At 39.5% G+C, this 21,672-nt stretch overlaps 2 protein-coding genes across 5 annotated transcripts; one reads left to right on the top strand and one right to left on the bottom strand.

Annotated features, from left to right (window-relative positions):
• Positions 1-148: 148 nt before the first annotated feature.
• pfkla (phosphofructokinase, liver a) lies at positions 149-13,129 on the top strand. Of its 2 annotated transcripts, XM_026145003.1 has the most exons (22): positions 149-511; positions 1,099-1,172; positions 2,201-2,278; positions 3,731-3,920; positions 4,059-4,224; positions 4,768-4,812; positions 4,917-5,025; positions 5,485-5,583; positions 5,763-5,855; positions 6,985-7,110; positions 7,210-7,274; positions 7,350-7,413; positions 7,518-7,664; positions 7,785-7,855; positions 7,983-8,070; positions 8,160-8,312; positions 8,865-9,029; positions 9,111-9,172; positions 10,135-10,246; positions 11,567-11,666; positions 11,760-11,865; positions 11,953-13,129. In XM_026145003.1, exons 1-22 carry the CDS (start codon positions 427-429, stop codon positions 12,098-12,100), a joined length of 2,346 nt encoding a protein of 781 aa, XP_026000788.1. In that variant the 5' UTR covers positions 149-426; the 3' UTR covers positions 12,101-13,129. The 2 variants fall into 2 exon arrangements, with proteins under 2 accessions (XP_026000788.1, XP_026000789.1); XM_026145004.1 differs by lacking the exons at positions 149-511; positions 1,099-1,172 and having other exon boundaries at positions 2,239-2,278; positions 2,654-3,920.
• Positions 12,775-21,664, bottom strand: LOC113007937 (nucleoporin nup124). 3 transcript variants are annotated; one of them, XM_026145006.1, is made up of 14 exons: positions 21,495-21,664; positions 21,214-21,270; positions 19,985-20,111; positions 18,653-18,742; positions 18,376-18,563; positions 18,240-18,282; positions 18,040-18,151; positions 17,791-17,923; positions 15,581-15,645; positions 14,788-14,984; positions 14,570-14,705; positions 13,609-13,647; positions 13,493-13,520; positions 12,775-13,416 (listed from the first exon to the last, which is right to left on the bottom strand). In XM_026145006.1, the coding sequence occupies exons 1-14, from the start codon at positions 21,544-21,546 to the stop codon at positions 13,289-13,291; spliced, it is 1,395 nt and encodes a 464-aa protein (XP_026000791.1). In that variant the 5' UTR covers positions 21,547-21,664; the 3' UTR covers positions 12,775-13,288. The 3 variants fall into 3 exon arrangements, with proteins under 3 accessions (XP_026000791.1, XP_026000792.1, XP_026000793.1); XM_026145007.1 differs by having other exon boundaries at positions 17,824-17,923; XM_026145008.1 differs by lacking the exons at positions 19,985-20,111; positions 21,495-21,664 and having other exon boundaries at positions 21,214-21,271.
• Positions 21,665-21,672: the final 8 nt, after the last annotated feature.

The following is a 21,672-nucleotide window of genomic DNA, read 5'->3' as shown; positions in this document are numbered from 1 at the left end:
AGTTACTTCATTAACATCTTCAGACCTGAGGTTTTACATGCTCTGTTCTGCTGCTGTATTATTCCACTGATTGCGCCTTCTTCCGGTATGAATACCTGCCCATGGTGTACGTGCTGGTTGCACTTCCTTCGGTTACAAGCCTCGGGGCTCAGAGAGAAGGCGGAGATTCTCGAAGACGAGCGAGTGGAGAAAACCGCAGCTCCGGGCGGAGCGGGTGAAAAGAGCAAACATCCCCCCTCAGCTGTATACTGTGGGTGTCACCGCTGGAAGTTACGATCTGCTGAGGAGAAACTTGCAAACGAGGAAGAGGCAGCTAGATTCCCTAGGATCAAGACACTAAGAGCTAATTTTACTCTCCCAGCCGACGGGTTTTATTTTTTCAAATTCTCTCTTTTTTTTGTAGCTGCGAGGAGAAGAGATTAAAAAATGTCTTTGATGGACTTAGAGAAGCTGAAGATGACGTGCGCTGGTCGGGCCATGGCAGTGCTGACCAGCGGTGGAGATGCACAAGGTGACCTCACAACTCGACAATATTTGTGGATGTAAACCCGTGTTTGTGTGGTGGGAAAATGTGGCTAGGTCGAGGGCTGAGGTGACAGCAGCTGGTAGTCAGCTCGGAATAGCAGCTGGATGAGTAGGGATCAAAGGTCACACAGTAACTACGAGTTTATAGTAATACTTGTTTACTTTACTTGCTGCAGCAATAATCTGATGTTTGCATTCGTACATCAGTAATTCTAAGACAATCCAACATAATGCACTATTGTGGAATAATAGCAGTACTTTAAGATGTGGTTGTATGCCCATGCTTTATGCCTTCACAGTACCATTTATAAGCATTTTCAGGGGTGTAAAACACTTCAATGTTAGTGCTTCTAAAAGGCTAGACCCTTCTGCCTCCCCTTTGAACTCACACAGTGTATCTGTTTCTGACTAATCAAAGCCTCCCATTGTCTATTGCTGCGGTCAGAGAAGATAACAGATAATGAAGTCATACCCACCTTACCGTTTGATTACCCCATGCAGAGCTGTGATGCAACAGCCTGTGTGCAAAGACCCAAGAAGAGGAAGATCTAACACTTTTTATCCTTGATTTAGGGATGAATGCTGCCATCCGAGCTGTGACCAGGATGGGCATTTATGTGGGGGCCAAGGTCTATCTCATTCATGAGGTAAACAAGCTTTGTATGTAAGCCTCTTTGCATTAAAAAAATGGGACAATAAAGATAGAGTCCTCAAGTGGGACAGATGAAATGTTCTTTGTAATGGCCAGCAGGGGGCGACTCGTCAGACGAAAACTCCTATAAAATAACTCCTAAAGAAGTTTTACCCATCACTTTACAGTCACTTTCAAAACATGAATGCTGTATTTGTTTTACCTTGATTCAGCGTTATTATTTAGGGCGTGGCTAATGTATGCGGTTCCAGACATGAAAATTGGGTGACCAGACTGGACAAAGTAGACATGTGTTTGAATGCAACTTTTCAAACTCTCTTGGTAAATAAATACAAAAGGAATAAAAGCAAGTTAGAGTTTGTTCGTATGGTGTCATGTGATAGTTTTTACATGCTCCTATATTCTTATTTTACTGTTATTTCAGCTGCTGTTCTGTCTGGTAACAGTCTTCATTTGTAGATTGGAATACTTTTTATGAGCCATATCAGACTATTTGAGCAATGTTTAGTGATTTATGTCACATAAAATACAGTGCAAAAAAATAACTTGCAATAAGAAGACAATTTTGAGTATATATTGGCTTTTTATTTTCTTTGTGGTGTTTTTCTACCGTATTCACCAAACTCTGCAATGCTAGTGACTTTTTGGTAACTTGTAACTTTTACTGACGGGCTAGACAGGCTAACCTTTATTTGATTTTAATCATTTATATGCCGTGGGTATAAAGCCAGACTTTTGAAAACTGTGTGTCTTGCAAAATCAGTCAAAATGTGGGACACTGTCTAAAGATATGGAGCAGGAGGAGAATGAGTAAACATGCTGTGCAGTGGCACTTAATGAAGGGCATCTAAAATCTGTGTGGCAAACCCCTGTAGATAAGAGAGGAGTTGAAAGTACTTGTAGTACGCTGTGTTATTTTGACTCTGGCCATCTTTTACATATAAATACAGCTTATAAACACTCTGAGATTGTTCTTTTTTCATTATTGCTTGACTGCCCTCCATAATAATTTCTTTTCCTCAGGGTTACCAGGGCTTGGTGGATGGGGGAGACAACATCAAACTGGCCCACTGGCACAGTGTGACCGACATTATTCAGCTGGTAGGTTAAACTATTACTGTGGTAAAAGGTAGCTGTTATAAGAGACGATATTCAGCACAGAGTAAAAGTTATTTTGCTACAAAACACTTCAGGAGTGGACATTTTCATATCAAGCATGGGCAGTGTGACACTGAGCCACCATACAGGACATGGACACTTAAGCAGCTAATTAAATTCAGCCATCATGGATTTTACTCGTTAAATTTATGGAGGACCTAATTTAGGAATTAATTGTCAGTTTCCTATTTTTGCTCTCTCTAAGACCCTTAAGGATCTCCTTAAAAATTCATGTGGTTTATGTCTGAAAAGAATTTGAATTTTTGTTGTTGTTTTTCTGAGCTTAAAATTTTCTCTATTTCTCTCCTTTTTTTATAGTTTTATTGTTATTATTTCATCCATGTCTTCTCGTCTCTTCTCTTCCTATTACTGGTTGTAACCTGGTAAGGAGCTTTGCTGCATGCGCTTTTAGCCTAATCAGACGCAGGCTGCACTATTCAGAGTGTCAGGCTAAGTAAACAGTCTTCCAGCCAACCCAGGTGGCCTTGCATAGGGGAGGAACAGTCTAAGCATCTGATTAATTTTTTTCAAGATTGGCACAAATAATAATTTGGATTCAAGGATGAACGGATTGGAATTTGGTGATCAAAGGTCACCAGGACATTTGTTGCCATAATTCAGACATTTATTATGACAAATTTAATACAAATATCTTAAAACAAAAGGATAAAGTGTTGACATTTATTATCCAAATAGCCAAAGGTTCCCTTATTTTTACAGCCTTTATCCAGTGCCAAATATGTGACCATATTTCACATACGTGAACTGTGTTTTGGTTGGGTGCCCACCTTGAAACTGTAGTGGCTGTAGATAAAATGTGTTCGAGCCCAGTATAGTAGATCTCCTGTGCTGCTGGGTTGAAAGTGCTGATGAAGCATCCATGTTTTAGAAGTTGTCACATCCAGATCTGAAGCATTGTTTGCTCTCTGATGCAATTTTTATTGGCCAAACATAAATATGCTGAATAACTTTTATTAAATTCCTTCAAAACATCTCACTACATTTATGTTATGAGTCCCAACAGACATGGATGCAAACTGCAGCTTGCCTGGTTAGCAGAGTCTTTCAGTGTGAGGTAGTAATTGTAGCTTACCACCAGATTATCTGCCAGAGTATCCCGTTTGCAGGTAAATCTAATCTGTGTGTACCTGTGGTTCCCACCCTTCTATTGTTGTGTGAGTCCTCCTCCCCAGGTTTATGTTTATGCATTTTGAGAGGTCAAAACCAAAACAATTGGAGAAAAATCAAATTATTTCACAACTAGCTGTTTGAATTTTGTATCCACCAAAAATGCGAACCATTGCTTTATGAATCTCACTGATCTACAAAATGCCTGATTAAAATATTCTGTCTGCCTTAGTTTGGTTTTTGACTAGTTTTACATCTCTGCTGCAGGGTGGGACCGTGATAGGCAGTGCCCGCTGCAAGGCCTTCATGACGCGTGAGGGCAGAGTTTCCGCTGCCTTCAACCTGGTAAAGAAAGGCATCACCAACCTGTGCGTGTGTGGCGGCGACGGCAGCCTTACCGGAGCCAACATCTTCCGCAATGAGTGGAGCGATCTACTCGATGAACTCGTAAAGAAAGGTGAGTGTTGCTCAAGAAGATCAAACTACTCAGAGTGCATATCAGAAACAAGAAGTGGAGTCATTTTTTGTTGAAGTCTCAGAAACGTGTTTGGAGTTTATTTAATTTCAACACTTGTGTGTGTGTGTGTTACTTAAGGAAGGATCACAGACACTATGGCTAAGCAGCATTATAACTTGAACATCGTGGGCCTCGTCGGCTCCATAGACAACGACTTCTGCGGCACCGACATGACCATCGGTGCCGACTCTGCGCTGCACCGCATCATGGAGATAATTGACGCCATAATGACCACTGCACAGAGGTGAGCCGCTGGGTAATTCGGAACAGCACTGAAGCGCCTGGTGTTTCATAAAAGAAGCATGCACAAGGTCACTGGATAAGTGAGTAATTAGTAAATGAGTTACAGAAAGGAAGATGTGTCGAGCACACCACATGTGCTGCAGTGCTACTTCAAAGGAGCAGATTTATGGTAGTAAACATACTGCACGTAGATCAAGAAAAGATTAGTCGGCGATTAAGTAATGCCAAACATTTTGTGGTTCCAGCTTTTCATGTGTGTGTTGGGGTTTTTTTTAGTAGTTGTATTCAGTTACTTGAACAGACATGGAGTAATGCTGATGATTTAGCATTACTTAATCTCAGCCCTATCAGAGTTATCTGAATATACCTGAACAGTGAATGATTAACTCTTAATGGAATGTGGTCTTTTGCACCATTCAAGGCTTTTGGCATGACTTCCATCTTGCCCAGACTTGCCTTCTCAGACACCAGCATGTTCTTTGTGTGTTTGCTGACATACTTTGTGGAAAAGAGTCTCACTGTAACTGTTTTGTACTTCCTACAGCCACCAGCGTGCATTTGTTTTGGAAGTGATGGGACGGCACTGCGGGTGAGAGTTGCACTTTAACCCATTTTGCTATCCCATATGCACTGCAGCTGCATGCAGCTCTTGTTATGTATTAACTGTCCTTTTATTCTTTGTTACAACTTTAGGTATTTGGCTTTAGTGTCAGCTCTGGCATCAGGGGCAGACTGGGTTTTTATTCCAGAGGCTCCACCTCAGGAGGGCTGGGAGGACAATATGTGTGCCCGTCTAAAGGGGGTAAGACACAAGTCCAGACTGTATGTTAGCCCCATGCATATACTGATTTACATTCACTGTGTGTATCCACATGACAGGTTTGGCCTGTGTCGAAGTAGACGAATTGGGCATAGTGTCAGTTTAGGCATGCCATGAAAGCAGGACAGTTTGCTAATGTCATACAAGCATCTGTGCATCTGCAAGGCACTGTGCAAACCAAGTCGGCTCTGTCCAATGAGGGTCTTGCCTGTCCTGTTGCCACCTCCAGCTTTTTTTGTGTACATAGAGTAGTACAGGAAGCTCTCCCTGATTTATGGTTTTCATTTTTTAAAAGTTCCCAAACAGAGCCGTTTCACCAGATAAATTACTCCAGATGGAAATAACAGTCCTCCTTTGACTGTAGTTGTTCTGACTTTAAAGAACTTGGACACAGGTTTGTGCTTAATGACACAATAACATGTTTTACCCGTTTCCTTCTAGAGCCGCACAAGCGGGGGGTCGAGACTGAACATCATAATCGTCGCAGAAGGAGCCATTGACATAAATGGCAAGCCCATCTCCTCAAATTATATAAAAGATGTAAGTCAGACAACGCACATTAATGCAGCACTACAATCTGAATATATCAGATACTGATTTATAGATTGTTTATTTCACTCCTGCAAAGGTCGGCTGTAGTTTTTCTTGGCGACAGCTGTTGCTGAGAGCTTTTTCAAATGCATAAAACACTGAAATTCTTCCATGTGTTTGTTTTTAAGCTGGTGCAGGAGAGACTGGGTTATGACACCAGAGTGACAGTACTTGGCCACGTTCAGCGAGGAGGAATTCCCTCAGCGTTTGACAGAATGCTGGTAAGCTGAACAACAGATTTCATATTCATATAAAACTTGTAAATATTGTTGAAGTAATAAATTCAGGGACATTAACAAAAATAACTGCGTCTCAAAGCTATTCTGTCAATATTCCTGATTGTTCCTTTTGGCTGACCATTAAAATGATAATTAAACACTAGGACTGTGTGATATGACCAAAATCTCTTATCCTTATATAAGAATTCTATCGTCCGATAACGATATAAATCGCAAAAATGTAACATTTTCTGTAAATTCTGTGAATCTCGGGCAGCTCGACTTGCGTGAAGTGTTTCCAGCTGCGCGTCATGTAGCTGGAGTCGAGTGTTTTAACCGATGCATGAAACTATACATTTTTAGACATAAGTTGTTTTGTGAGTATTTATTACACAGGGTGCTGCGGGGAAAAGCCTGTTCTAACGTTTGAGTCTAAGGTCTATTTTTTAACACCTGGCGGCTCTTTTTTACTTCTCATCCGTAAATAATCTGCTCTTTCACGTGATTCAGTTTATTTTGAAAAGTCAACAGGATCTTGAGCTTTATTGTGAAAGGTTTATGTGGAACATAAACAAGCGGACACGCGATGGTGTTACCGTCGTTGTTGCTAACCATAACCCATAAAAACAGGCGCTTGTCCATAGTGTGGTTATATTAAATATAAGAGAAATAGAGAACTTTAAGAAATTAATATAGCCACTGCAGTGACCATCAAAATGATGAAAAAATATTGCCGTAAACAGTTTATTTTGTGACACCACGAAAGAAACGATAGCGAAAAATGAAATGATAGACGTTTTTATATCGTCATCCGATATATATCGTTATATCGAACAGCCCTATTAAACACTATTTAACACAATGAACCTGCACTACTAACAAGTGGCCACAATCAGACTTAACACAAACTGATTACACGAAGAAAACTAGCACAGGATGAGTTTCTGTATGTGGCATAATACACAACAAGATGACCTGATACCGATAATAAAATAATCTATTGATGCATACTAACAAAGGCTGCCTGAGTAGATTTTAAAAAAATAAATATTCAAATTAGTATGAGGTTAATTCCCAGTATTCAATGTCAGTGCTGTCTTAATTGCACATATATCCAAACACATGTTTCCAGAGCAGCATATTGGGTGTGGAAGCGGTCGTCGCCCTCTTGGAGGCTTCTCCTGAAACCCCCGCCTGTGTCATCGGCCTGTCGGGCAACCAAGCAGTCCGCCTCCCTCTGGTGGAGTGTGTGGAGATGGTGAGTCTCTCTCCTGTCCTCGTGTAATTTATTTGTAATGAACAGAACAGGTCAGAAGTGAGATGCTGAGCTCTGGTTTTACTGCACCACCCTTTGCAGACTAAGTTGGTGCAGACGGCCATGAATGAGAAGAGGTTTGATGAAGCCATTAAGCTGCGTGGAGGGTGAGAGTTTTGATTTATGTCACCTTATTGTTTTTATTGCAAATTAAAAAAACTAAACTAACGATGTACTTTTAGGAGTTTTGAGAGCAACTGGAACATCTACAAGAGTCTCGCTTTCCACAAGCCTCCTCAGTCTAAGGTAGGTCTGGAGGACTTGTAGACAGTTTAAGCCATAAATGATGTGAAATGATCCCAGGATTTAATCTTGGTGTTCTCTTTTATGTCTGACTTATGCTTCCTCAGAGCAACTTCTCTTTTGCTATTCTGAACGTGGGAGCTCCGGCGGCAGGAATGAATTCTGCAGTGAGGTCGGCGGTGAGGTCAGGGCTCTCTCATGGACACAAAGTCTACGGGGTCAATGACGGCTTTCTGGGACTTGCCGATGGAGCGGTGAGGCTGTAATTTTTTGTTTTGTTTGTTTGTTTTTTAACACTGAAGGAGATTTTAGCAGTTCCACAGTAACCTGTGTGAGACTGAAAGGAAAGTGTTCTTCAACCTGTCTGTCTGCAGGTGTTTGAGATGGAATGGCACAGTGTGGCTGGATGGACGGGCCAAGGAAGCTCACTGCTGGGGACAAAACGGTGAGTGTTTCACTGATATGAATCACTTTACCTGATCTTAAAGGCTTAACCTAACGCAGCAGTGGCTTAGGTGTTACGAGATTTTGCCATACGCTGATGACAAGTTTTGTTTAATTTCCTTCTTAAGGACTCTTCCCAACTCTCACCTGGAGAAGATTGTGGAAACCATCACCAAGTTCGAAATCTCAGCTCTGCTTGTAATAGGAGGGTTTGAGGTATAACAAGCACAAAAGTGTCAAATCTAAATTATTCGAGCCATAAGTTACCGTGTTAATATTGACCTGTATGCCTTTGACTTTCAAAGGGGTACCAAGGTGTGCTTGAGCTCTACGAGGCCCGGACTCACTACGATGAGCTCTGCATCCCCATGGTCGTTATCCCTGCTACCATTAGCAACAACGTCCCGGGAACTTTCTTCAGTGTGGGTACAGACACTGCTGTCAATTGTGCAATGGAGGTAGGGCTCAGCAGAAATATATTTTTGTATGGCTTTCTGTACAAATGTTGTTCTTTGCAGTGTTAAGTTTGAAATCACAACTGCTTTGACCTTTAAGCTGTTTAAAAGACTTGAGTTTATTTAATTTTTGTTCATTTTTATTATAATTTTGCATATAAACCAAATAGAAACATTTAGTGTTTGAGATGTTATCTTCCAGCTTTGAAGACATGGAAAATGAAACGGTGCGGTACAGTTTATCACTCTAAACCTATATTAATAGCGGACACTCACAGGTTACATTGCTAGGTACTCCTGCTCACTGGTTCATTAATGCAAATATCTTATCTGCCAATTACATGGCAGCAATTCAACAGGCATGTAGACATGAGGATGGGGGGAAAAGAGCATGGTTGGCATGGTTGATGGTGCCAGACAGGCTGAGTATTTCAGAAGCAGCTGATGTAATTGGATTTCCCAACAAAACAGTCTCTAGAGTTTCAAGAGAATGGTGTCAAACGGAAAATATCTTAAAATATCATATTACAACCAAAGAATCAAATTCTTCTGCAGAGTTGTGACAAGATCAAGCAGTCTGCCAGTGGGACCAAGAGACGAGTGTTTGTGGTGGAGACCATGGGTGGGTACTGTGGATATCTGGCATCCGCTACTGGCATAGCAGTGGGTGCTGATGCAGCCTACATTTTTGAAGATCCCTTTAACATCCTTGACCTTAAGGTAGAAGAAAAAGATATTGTCTAAAGTCATTTTTGTGATGTTCACAGCACTGTTTCCTCTAATAATGTGAACTGTTTGCAGACAAATGTGGAGCACTTATCTGAAAAGATGAAGAAAGATGTCCAACGAGGTCTAATCCTGAGGTACGTAACATTTTATAGAGTGAACTAAATTTAAACAAGTGACAAATTAAAGGAAAAAGCTGTATTGCATGTATCCTTTTTCCTACAGTGAGGGCACAAGAGGTCACTGAATAGTTTGATAAGTCTAAAAATTGAGGAACTCATGCAGCGATTTGACGGATGATCTGATATCCTCGTGTTGGTGTTGTTCCCAGACCATCATGAAAATGTTGTTCCAGGTTCAACATTGCAAGTGACCAATCACATTGTTGTGACGTTATTCCTTTGCGCGCCAAGCCATTCGTGCATTTATGAAATTCCAATGTTGCAAGGACAATATCAATTCTGCTTACTGTTTATTAAAGGGTTACGGTTAGGGTTAGGGTCAGGGTCCGTTGATCGGCGGACAGAGGCGGTTTCACGCAGCTTAAGTACAGTTTTTTGTTTTACGCCGGTTTTTCCCGAAGTCTCAAAGGTATGACGTCACAACATTCTGATTGGTCACTTGCAATGTTGATCCTGGAACAACATTTAGTATGATGATCTGGGAACAACACCAACACGAGGATATCAGATCAACCCGATTTGACAGTCACCCAATCTGAGCCCAAATGAACAATGGGAGATTTAAAATTGACATGTTAGGCAGCGCTCACAGGACTGTCTTCAGGTAGAACAGTACAGCTAAGTTTTAGTTTGCAGCTATTTACTCATAGAATAGAAGATGTATTATGTATTTTGACTTCATTATTTCACTCTATGTTCCATATGAAGCACACAAATTGTTGAATTGATGTATTTATAGATAGATTCAAATTGTGGAAATTAGTTTCCTGCCCATGCAACCAGATACCGGATAAGCAGCAGAAAATTATGGATAATTATTGTATAAGTGCCACATCAGTTTTTATAATTGTCTAGCTGAGCCTGCATCCAATAACACTGTGGCACTCCTTTGTTGATCATGTTCTCTGTCATGACAGGAATGAAAAATGCCATGAAAACTACACTACAGATTTCATCCATAAGCTGTATTCATCAGAAGGGAAGAACATCTTTGACTGCAGAGTCAACGTGTTGGGACACCTCCAGCAGGTATGGATCAGTTTTCCAACTTTGAGTTGTAGTCAAAAGCTTACATAGACTCGTCATGGGAATGATTGTTTTGTGCTTTTAATGATTTCTTTGAGCTGTTCTGTTTTTATTGATTGTACAGCATCTTTAACAACTTAAAAAAACAAAAACAACAATTAGGTGCATGTGTTTGAATTATTTTTAGATTTTTTTTAAATCAACATGCTAGACAGTGGTCTCGGGAATGTCTTAAGGTTGAATGAGTTTCAATGTCTTGCTAAATCAACTTTACTACACTTTAAATTAACACCCAACTGCAGTTAAAAAAGCTGATGAAAACATCCTTGAATATTATCATTTTATTTCTGGTTTATGCTGTCCTCATGTTTGTCTCCAAATTTCAACTATTTAGCTGTTGAACTGAGATTAAGTTGAAGAATTTATTACTCCATTCACTTTTTGCAATGTACCAGTACCACTGTCAGCAAAACAGCCCCAAAGCATGATGCTGTTAGTGTTCTTAGGTTCAAAAGTCTGACTTTTACTCCTCCAAATTTACCTTTTCATTGTGGCCTAAAAGGTCAATCTTTGTCTCATCTGACCATAAGTCTTTTATCCAGAAGGCTTTTGACTTGTCCATGTCAAGTCTGAAGGTGTCAATTTTGGAGAAAGGGCTTCTTTCTTGGCCCATATCCTTATAGTTCATAGTGTTGTAACATTTGAATCACTGTAGACAATGATGCTGGTGTTCCAGCAGTTTCCACTTCATAGCAGGCTTGAGCATTGGTGGTTCCTGCAAATCCTAACCAATTTCCTCTCATCTGAGGTTGACAGTTTGGATCTTCTTCCAGACCATATAGCTTGAACTGACGATCTTGGAATCTGTGGTTGGTCAGAAATGGCTCCAAGTGACAATACTTCTTAGATCGTCACTAAGTTCTTTGGACCTTCCCATTGTGCTGAGTAATGGTCAATCCAATGACTGCTGTCAAACAAAAACCTTTTTATTCTAGCAGAGAAACTACCACTGTAGTCAATCATGATCATTGACGAGATGCTAATAGTCCTTGACCTTGCCAAGCTAAAAGCCATTTTAGAACCTTTCACATATATATTTGAACCTGTGTGTACAGTTTTGACCTTGTGTGGAGAGAAAATCCAAAAATAAATTCAAACGTGTGCACACAATTCGTCATTCCTGGAAAAACAACAGTTGAAAGAGATCATTAAAAGCCCCAAATCAACATGACATTCATGCCTGTGATGAGTATATTTAAATGTCTGACCTCAACTGCAATTGGCATTTTGATGTGATAATTTTGTTCTCGGTTTGGGCTGTAGGGCGGGGCACCTTCTCCCTTTGATAGAAATTTTGGCACGAAGCTGGGCGTGAAAGCTATCGAGTGGCTTTCAGAGAAACTGACTGAAAACTACCGACAAGGTAGGTTTACTGCAAGTCGTGGATGGCATTGATAGAACATGAAGCAATCCTGAGTCAAACATCAGGTGTATTGACTGAATTTTTTTCCACCAGGCCGAGTGTTTGCCAACTCACCAGAAACAGCATGTGTCATCGGCCTTAACAGGAAGGTTGTCTCATTCACCCCTGTCACTGAACTGAAGGAAATAACCGATTTTGAGTAAGTAATACAAAAAAAATCTAAAATATGCTGCTTTTGGAAAACACATTGTCTTGTTTATTAATTATTATCCTTTTAATCTCCAAGGCACCGGATGCCCAAGGTAGAGTGGTGGTTAAAACTGCGGCCCATGCTAAAGATGTTGGCCAAGTACCAAACCAGCTTCAATGAATATGTCCCAGGAGAGATTGAACATGTGACTCAACGCTCCATCAGCATTGACAGTGGATTCTAAGCTCTCTGTAAAATGGCAGCATGCTTTGCACCTTTTAGCTTTTATCCATCATTTTTAATTCTCATCATCACATATCGTATGTAACCTTTCTTTACAAGCTTGGGCTTTCAATTTGACTGCCTGACTTCTTGTTTTCACGTAAAGATATTTCAATGCTTTCCATCAAAATGCAGAACTCCCTTGCTCTGCCCTCTGATATATCAGTTAACCTGATGGATTCAGAGGTTTTGTGTGCTCCTTCTTGCACTAAAGTTGCTTTTATTTGCTCAGAGAAGTTCTGGTCATGATCCAATTTGTGCCCAGACTTTTTTGTTTGTGCTTAGGGGGCATACTGTATGGGCACAATAGGTGGCGGGACCTTTACTCCATGCCCATCTCTTAAACTTGAATGACCATGAATATACTTTCTAAATGCCAGCACTGATCTCACCTGTGTACCAGTATTTATTTGACAAGGAATTCAGCACAAGTGTTTTCTTATTGTGCCAAAATCCAAGGGAGGCTTTGTATATTTAAACCACTGCTCAACATACAGTCATGAGTGCCACTGAACAAAACATTTTATAGATTAACTACTGACTGTGCCATGAAACAAGACTGTATGCAAGGTGTTATAAATGCTTTCTCTCCAAAATCATGAGTGAATGAGCCAGAAATCATATGATAAAGGAATCTTTTTAACAGTTTTATTACAGAGTTTTATTAATATTTTATTAGCTATAAATAAGAGCTACTAAATGTTTATTGAGATACTCTTATATAATCTTATTTAACACATGAAATGTCTGAATGTGACCTGAAATGGCCAGTTAAGTGTCTTCGTTTGTTTTTTTTAATACTGTTCGACTGAAAACTGCTTCTGCCTTTTAAACCGAACAGCAAACAACAAAATATGAACACACACCTGTAAACAAACTAAACTTCACAAAAAACTATTTCACATGAACAATGAAATCTGTAAAGAAATATGAACTTACGTGTGTATTATTGTCTCTATATCTGTCTTAAATAAAATTCTATTGAACTCTATTAGAAATCAGTTAATTGTTGTTTGAATTTTCACTTTAGGTTAAACCTGCAAATTAATAATGACTGCTCAACAGAGCAAAAAATGTGTTGCTATTTCAGCTCCCGCTAATGTCACAACATAAGATGGAAGAACTTAACTTGAAAACACTTTTACAGCTCTTAGAAATTGAATGAAAATGGAAAATCATTTCCACTATTTTCTTTTTTAGCTGATTGAGGGCTCTTGGTGGCAAAAGCAAACTGGAAGTCCTCGCATGTCTCTGGTTGGTCAAACAGGAATTGAGGGCCTGTGAAATCATATACAGCACACATCAGTGGTCCAAAACGACACACCACACAAACACATTGTGGTTTGATACTTACTGCTTGAAGATTTAGATTCAGCGGTTTTCTAGAAATGGTTAATCATAGTTTAGTATGTTTGTTCCAAAACCGAGACGACATGGAGTAGAGTAGGCTTTCAGTGAAAAAAACATTACCTTCTCAGTGAACAAAGATCCAGTGAAACCGAAAAAGTCCTGCAAAGAAACCTGGAGGTAATTCCAAAAGCAGGAAAATACTTTTTTCTGTCTTAATTGTTTGTTGAAGGCAACTGGACATTTTGGGGGATTTTTTGGTTCATGAGAAAGTTTCAAGCCTTATCCAAGAGGAATCTGACATATTTAGCCTCCCGGAGTTGGTCCTGAGAGTTGCTGGCCCATGCTGTCATGAGGGCTGTTAAAGGTCACAGAAGCAATGGTGTGAATTCTCTGCAAAACACTGGCCCTCCCACATGGGTCACAGTGTGAGTGGCGGTTGAAACCAGAGTTAATAATAGTTTTGTACTTTATAATCAGTTTTCATTATTTTTTCATTTTGACTATTTGTTTTTAGTTAAGTTTAGGTTCAGTTATTTTCCAGAGTTTTGTTTCAGTATAGTTTTTACTGTATGGTTGTAATTTACTTTTTATTAGACTCGGTGCTAGTTTTAGTCTTTTTAATTATTATTGTATAAGGAGGCCATATGTTAGAAGCAATATTTAGGAAAACACATCCAACAATGCCCCATCAGGAAAGCTATAGTAACATTTTTACCAAAGTAACAGATACCAAAAACTAAGGATATTTAATTATTTTTCCTTATTTATTCCTGTTTTTTTTTTTATCTTGTTTTATTTTATTTTCCAAGTTCACAAAATTGTTTATGTTAGTTTAAATTTTTTTTAGGTTTATTTTAGTTACCACTGTTGCTTGTGCTGTACCAGTGGCACATGTGATGTGACAATAAAAGTGATCTATTTTGATTTGATTTGATTTAACTATAATAACGGGATGGGAAATAAAACATCGTCATGAGCCAAAAAGGACGTCCAGTTTCCCTAAACTCAAGCATGTAAGACACCATGAGCTGGATGCCTAAAAACCTACACAATGATTTCTGTGAGATCATTTATTCCTCACCTCCTCCTGTGATGAGCCCACATCAAATCCAAATCCAGGAAAGCCTGGTGTGTTGGGATCAGAGTTCAGAGAGAACAAGAAAGCTGGAGATTTGGTCTCAGAGCTCCCTTGATCTTTGGAGCTGGCTGGGCTAAAGCTACAGCGAACACACGAAAACCAGTTGTCAGGACTTGAGTGAGTGTAATTCAAAGCATCAGACCACTCATCCAAAGTCTTACTTAAATGAGAATGTCGGGGTTGAAGACGCAATTGTAATTTTTGACTGAGGATCAGTCTCCTGAGATGGAGGCTGAGAAGAAGTAGCGAGTTCCTCATCGTCCTTGTCGTGTGGTGGCTGCTCTTCATGTGTAGCTGCTCCCTTCTCCATCTCACTCTCAAAAATCTCCTCTGCATAGAAAACTGTGGGCAGCTTCTCCTGTCGAGGGGGTCAAAGCATTTCCAACAGTTCGGATGGATACTTGTAAAAGTGGGTTTTCCATTGTGGCAATACTGTTCTGTGGAGTGCCTCGAGCAACTTGATATTTTCCTGGAAACATACACGGCTTCTAAACTTCTCTGATACAGTAGAATAGATTATTAAAAGTCTTAAAAATTGTATTTCATTGATAAAAATGTCAAAATCATACTTTGCAGGTCTGGACTACATTTCCCACAAAACAGCACATTTCGGTCTGTTGTTAGGTTACCTCGTAACCCCTACAACCCCAGCTTTTCATGTAGGTTTCTGACAAACAGTGGTAATTTCTAATCCTGTGCTGGGTTTCTATATGATAAGCAGTGCGGCTTCTAGTAAAGGCATACAAAACTGTGGAATGCCTTTACCAGAAGCCGCAACTACCTATTTATAACACACACTGCTGTGGAGACAGCAAGGTAAACTAGGACAGCAAGAAGAAATAACAAGAAAAAAGAAAAAGTTATACATTCAATACATTTGGCAAATTTGTTTGATTAACTGGTTCAGGTGTATTAGCAGAAATTGCAAGTATAGTAAACTAAAAATCAGAAAACCTGGTGTTCTTGTGAAGTCTCCTCTTCCTGCTCCTCAGTGTGCATGTCCTCTGGCTGATTCTGGTCTGAAGAAGCAAATATTCTGTTCACGTGGTTTGATTAACATGATCATTCAAACTAAACTCGTGGCACCAGAGAGGCGCACCACAAAGCCAGATTAACAGGTTATGTCGAGCTTGAGCTTTCAGTATCACATAAGTTACCAAGGTCATCTTAATCTTGCTAGATGATGAGGATGACTGTTTGGGATTCAATTTTAAAAAATACATTTGTAAAAATGTGTAGGTAATTGCACAGACTTCCCTGTAATTATAAAACAGGATGGTTTTATTTACAGAATATGTCATTTGTTGTTTTTAAAAAAATTAAATTTCTCAATGGTGAATAGTGAGATTTTCTCTCTGGCTTAAAAAAGAAAGCTTGTGATTGCCCTTTTCCTATCTTTAGTCCTTTCTATCTTTACTTTACATATTTCTTTATCATCCAAAGACAGACTGAAATAGACAGCAATCAATCTATCTATATTATGAGTAAGAAGAGTCAAATAATGTCCCCTTTTAATGTGAGTGACCCCGAATACACACCCTTCAGCATACAGTGGGGCAAAAAAGTATTTAGTCAGCCACTGATTGTGCAAGTTCCCCCACTTAAAATGATGACAGAGGTCAGTAATTTGCACCAGAAGTACACTTCAACTGTGAGAGACAGAATGTGAAAAAAAAATCCATGAATTCACATGGTAGGATTTGTAAAGAATTTATTCGTAAAGTAGGGTGGAAAATAAGTATTTGGTCACCTCAAACAAGGAAAATCTCTGGCTCTCACAGACCTGTAACGTCTTCTGTAAGAAGCTTTTCTGTCCCCCACTCGTTACCTGTTTGAATGGCACCTGTTTGAACTCATCATCTGTATAAAAGACACCTGTCCACAGCCTCAAACAGTCAGACTCCAAACTCCGCCATGGCCAAGACCAAAGAGCTTTCGAAGGACACCAGGAAAAGTATTGTAGACCTGCACCAGACTGGGAAGAGTGAATCTACAATAGGCAAGCAGCTTGGTGTGAAAAAAATCAACTGTGGGAGCAATCATCAGAAAATGGAAGACATACAAGACCACTGATAATCTCCCTCGATCTGGGGCTCCACGCAAGATCTCATCCCGTGGGGTCAAAATGATCATGAGAACGGTGAGCAAAGATCCCAGAACCACACGGGGGGACCTGGTGAATGACCTGCAGAGAGCTGGGACCAAAGTAACAAAGGTCACCATCAGTAACACACTACAACGGCAGGGAATCAAATCCCGCAGTGCCAGACGTGTTCCGCTGCTGAAGCCAGTGCATGTCCAGGCCCGTCTGAAGTTTGCCAGAGAGCACATGGATGATACAGCAGAGGATTGGGAGAATGTCATGTGGTCAGATGAAACCAAAGTAGAACTTTTTGGTATAAACTCAACTCGTCGTGTTTGGAGGAAGAAGAATACTGAGTTGCATCCCAAGAACACCATACCTACTGTGAAGCATGGGGGTGGAAACATCATGCTATGGGGCTGTTTTTCTGCCAAGGGGACAGGACGACTGATCCGTGTTAAGGACAGAATGAATGGGGCCATGTATCGTGAGATTTTGAGCCAAAACCTCCTTCAATCAGTGAGAACTTTGAAGATGAAACGAGGCTGGGTCTTCCAACATGACAATGATCCAAAACACACCGCCCGGGCAACAAAGGAGTGGCTCCGTAAGAAGCATTTGAAAGTCCTGGAGTGGCCTAGCCAGTCTCCAGACCTCAACCCCATAGAAAATCTGTGGCGGGAGTTGAAAGTCCGTGTTGCTCGGCGACAGCCCCAAAACATCACTGCTCTCGAGAAGATCTGCATGGAGGAATGGGCCAAAATACCAGCTACTGTGTGTGCAAACCTGGTAAAGACCTATAGTAAACGTTTGACCTCTGTTATTGCCAACAAAGGTTATGTTACAAAGTATTGAGTTGTATTTTTGTTATTGACCAAATACTTATTTTCCACCCTGATTTACGAATAAATTCTTTACAAATCCTACCATGTGGATACATGGATTTTTTTTTCACATTCTGTCTCTCACAGTTGAAGTGTACCTCTGGTGCAAATTACTGACCTCTGTCATCATTTTAGGTGGGGGAACTTGCACAATCGGTGGCTGACTAAATACTTTTTTGCCCCACTGTATGACTCACCACAAAACTGTTGACTGGACCACAGCTCCTTACTTCCTTCCTCTGGGGAAGTACTACAGGTGAGTAAATCCTGGATGTTTTCCTCATGGATCTCTTCAGCATTTACCTCTTCATCAGATGTTTTATGACCACTCTGTAACAAATGCTCAGATTTATCAAAGTGTGAAGTTATAACTGGAACAGCTTTAACTGCCTTTCATGATTGCTTGCCAGTGTTTAGATGCATTTAATAAAATACTAAATCTGTACCGTTGTCTGATTGAGATGCAGAGAGGAGATGTCAATGGAAGGCTCTCTGTCCCTGGCTGTCTGATGATCAAATCCATTCTCTTGTTCTGTTACAGGCTGCAAGCCAAAAGCACTAGAAACAAAAAATGGGCTCGGTCAGTCAGAAATGACCATTCCTGTAAGCTATGTGATTATTCTTTGTGAGTGATTCACTAAAATACCTATCTGGCAGTTTCTCGGTGGAAAATGAAGTAACTACTGGACCTGTTCGGACAAAAATTTAAGGGACTGTATACCAAGCTGTAAAATTTTTCAGCTCTAACAGAGCAAAGCTCAAAGATACGAAAGGTTTATCACCAGTAAGATGGTCCAGCTCCTTCTGCTTCATTGTTATTTGTTCATCCCAAGCTTTGATCCTACATTCAATTTCCTCTTTTTCAGCCTTCAGCACGAGGAGCTTTTCAGCAAGAGGATTTTGTAAATAATATTCTTTATGCTCCTGGAAAATCTTTCTGTAGCTTGCAATCCTTTCTTGAAAGACCTCCCTGTTTAGGTATAAATAAAGAACATTTAACATGTCTGTTTCCAACACACAAAAGTATTAATCACAAACAAGGCTGCTAAATGAACCCACGTGTCATGGTTGTAGTCGGCTTTTCTTTTCTCCAGTTCTGCTTTCAACGTCTGCTCATATTGAAGAAGCAGGCCGTTAGTCGCCTTCATCCTAAATTTATATAAAAGACAAGCAGGTACTCTGTAGGTTATTTACTTTTACTCTGTCACTTGCTACATATTAATTAAGTAAAAGACTTTTTTAGAACTTACAAAAGAACTAACAAAAAATGAAGCTGTTCCCAATCACAGGGTTTCTAGGGGATAGTGCACGATGGATCAAAATTTGATGAGAGTGTCCTTTGTTCATTACTTCACCAGTTTTGACAACAACACAGGCTGAAATGGAGCCTCAAACCATCATCCAGCCTTAACCATGTGTTATAGCTGGCTGTAGACACTTGACTGACCTCCTCTGTACATACTGACGACAATTTAAACTAATGGGATTCATCACTACATAAGACCTTGTTCCCCGATTTTCAGTCCAGTCCCGTGTAATTTGGCATACCTCAGCCTGGCATACCACTTCTTAGGAATGGCTTCTTGACAATCATCCTTCCAGTGAGACCAATTTTGTTTGGTTTCAGTGAACAGTAGAGATCTATCTCTCAGGTCCTGTGTCAAGTCTTTACTGGACTTTTTTTTCTCTATTTCTCAAGGATAGGACTTTGAGATCCTGTTCATCTTTAGCTTTTTAATGTTTCCATCACTTCTTCTATCCTCCACTTGTCCTATTTTCTATTATTTCTTTTTAAGAACCATCCTGCGATATACCAAGTTTTCAGCTAAGCTCTTTGGGAATCATTGTTGGTGCAAAATGCTATTTCATTTCTATCAAACTGAGTTATCTTTGGCATTTTTTGTAGAATCGACTCAAGAAATGGGAGTAAATTATATGTTTTTAGGGCAGGGTGCTAATTACAAAGTGCCTAAAAATACAGTTTAAAATGACTTCCTTGCTACGTTATCTGTTATGTGCAGACAAAATACTGGTTCATTCCTTGATTTAGATGCATTTTTATGCTTGAATGATTCACAGGTCAGTGTTAAGTGGCAGTGTTAATAAAGATACAAACAACAACAACAAAAAAAACATTGGTCATGAACAAGGACTAGATTGAAAATGAGTGAAAAAGCATCCAAATGTCCAAAGAAAAACTTTAAAAGACCTTCAGAAAGCCTGGAGAAATAATACTCAAGACCACTGTAAAAATCACAAGAAAGTCTGGCTCCTTGGAGCGAAATATAAAGAAATGAGAGGTGGCTCAACACTTTTGCACAATCTTCCTGCACCGTAATCTATCATGGTTTGGCACATTTATTTCCTGTTTAATTTTACAAAATGCTGTACCTTTTTGCATTTGCTTTATTACGTGTTACAGTGCTCTGTTTCACACTGATTTCCTCTTCAAGTTGCTCAATATTTCTGTTGATTGCTTCAATGTAAGACTTCTTCTCAGCAATGTTGGCTCTGGAAACTGTTGCCAAACACATTAACACAGCACACAATAATCTTATATTAAAAGATAAAGTTCATGATACAGGATTCCCCAACATTGTGCTTCTGTTAATAGCTGATAAGGAAATTCAAAAGGACACTATCACTTTAAAATCAAATCCCTTAAGGCTAGTCAGGTGCTTGGAAGTGTACTCAATGGATAGCCTGATCAATCAGTACTAAAGCAGGGATCTTTAAACAATAGTGGGCTAAATGGACCTTATACAAGGGAATGAATGGGCAATGTTTTTAAATGACTCAAGACAAGGTGACCAGATATTAAAAAGAGGATACTGCCACTTAGTATCATAAAATGCTAGAGACTGGACCCACAGGCAAGCATAACAAAAAAAACCCTTTAGTCATTGATCCAAAAAACAGAAACAGAGAAAAAAACATAAACAAAACAAGAAAAACTAAATAGAAATGGGCTTGTGAAACAAAAGGTAGACAAACAGACAAGGTGATAATTGACGTGGCAAGTCTATACATATACACAAAGGAGTAGATTGAGTACAGGAGAAAGTGATCAAATAAGGAAATCTAATGACAGACAGTTAGAAATGAGGGAAGAGAACAAAAGCAGGAAATAAAAACACACCTACATATGAGAAAACCACCCTTCAACGTAATGCGAGAAGTCAGCAAAAGGACAAGTGACTAACAACTACTGAGACATTAAGTATACAGTTGTTGGACATAGATACAGTTTTGTTGATTTTGGTCCTTCACGTTACCACTTGTGAATTTTAAATAAAACAATCAAAATGTGATTAAAGTACAGAGTTTTAGCTTTAATGATGTATTGATTACTTAATTTTGTGTAGTACAGAGGAGAAACTACAAACATTTTGGTGTTGTACAACAAAATATAGACCCAATCATAATATAACATGCAGACAGAAACAGGGAGGACACATCAAGGTGGCCAAGAGGGGCTCTGTGACTTAAACTGACAAAAAAAAAAAGCTTAATGGTGTTTAATATCTAATAACAAAAGACACAAAGGCCTGTCTTTAGCCCAGTTTATCATTACCTTTCTTAAGCCACTGTTTTACACCAACATTAGCATCAACACATACCTTTAGTCTGTTGGTTAATTTCATTCTTCTTTTGAGATAGCTCCCGAGCTTGAAGAGCTATAAAAAAGTACATATAACACTTATCTTTCATAATAATAACAAAAACAACAATAGTATAAATAAACCTCTAAAACCTTTTTAACATTGTTTAAATTGTCATGTTGTCTAGCTAGCTTCCTGGCTTGTGACTGACATTTAGCCATAGAGCTAATAAGCTAATGCTAATCCAAGATAACATAACTGATGTAATAAACTGTAATAAACTGAATAAGTGAATTTACCGAGGTGAAAGAGGAGCTGGTCAATATTATCAAATGAATCCTGGTCATTCATTTTTATACTTTGAGGCTAATATTATCACATCAACTGATCCCGTTCTTTAGAGCTATTGAAGCTAAAGCTAAAGGCTAGGAACTGAGACTTCTTCAGGAAATGACATTGTTTTAATGTTATTTTTAA

This window comes from Astatotilapia calliptera, chromosome 16 (genome assembly GCF_900246225.1).
Source record: "Astatotilapia calliptera chromosome 16, fAstCal1.2, whole genome shotgun sequence".
In the NCBI taxonomy this organism is placed as follows: domain Eukaryota; kingdom Metazoa; phylum Chordata; class Actinopteri; order Cichliformes; family Cichlidae; genus Astatotilapia; species Astatotilapia calliptera.
Note: the sequence above shows the minus strand (reverse complement) of the source record. Positions and strands in the feature narration are given on the sequence as shown.

Coding starts and splice junctions, on each gene's coding strand:
- pfkla (XM_026145003.1), top strand. CDS start 427: ATGTCTTTGATGGACTTAGAGAAGCTGAAGATGACGTGCGCTGGTCGG. Junction 5,856..6,984: donor CAGCGTTTGACAGAATGCTG/GTAAGCTGAACA, acceptor ACATGTTTCCAG/AGCAGCATATTGGGTGTGGA. Junction 7,414..7,517: donor ACAAGCCTCCTCAGTCTAAG/GTAGGTCTGGAG, acceptor ATGCTTCCTCAG/AGCAACTTCTCTTTTGCTAT.
- LOC113007937 (XM_026145006.1), bottom strand. CDS start 21,546: ATGAATGACCAGGATTCATTTGATAATATTGACCAGCTCCTCTTTCAC. Junction 20,112..21,213: donor AATTAACCAACAGACTAAAG/GTATGTGTTGAT, acceptor GTTTGGCAACAG/TTTCCAGAGCCAACATTGCT. Junction 18,152..18,239: donor ACCGAGAAACTGCCAGATAG/GTATTTTAGTGA, acceptor TTTTGTTTCTAG/TGCTTTTGGCTTGCAGCCTG.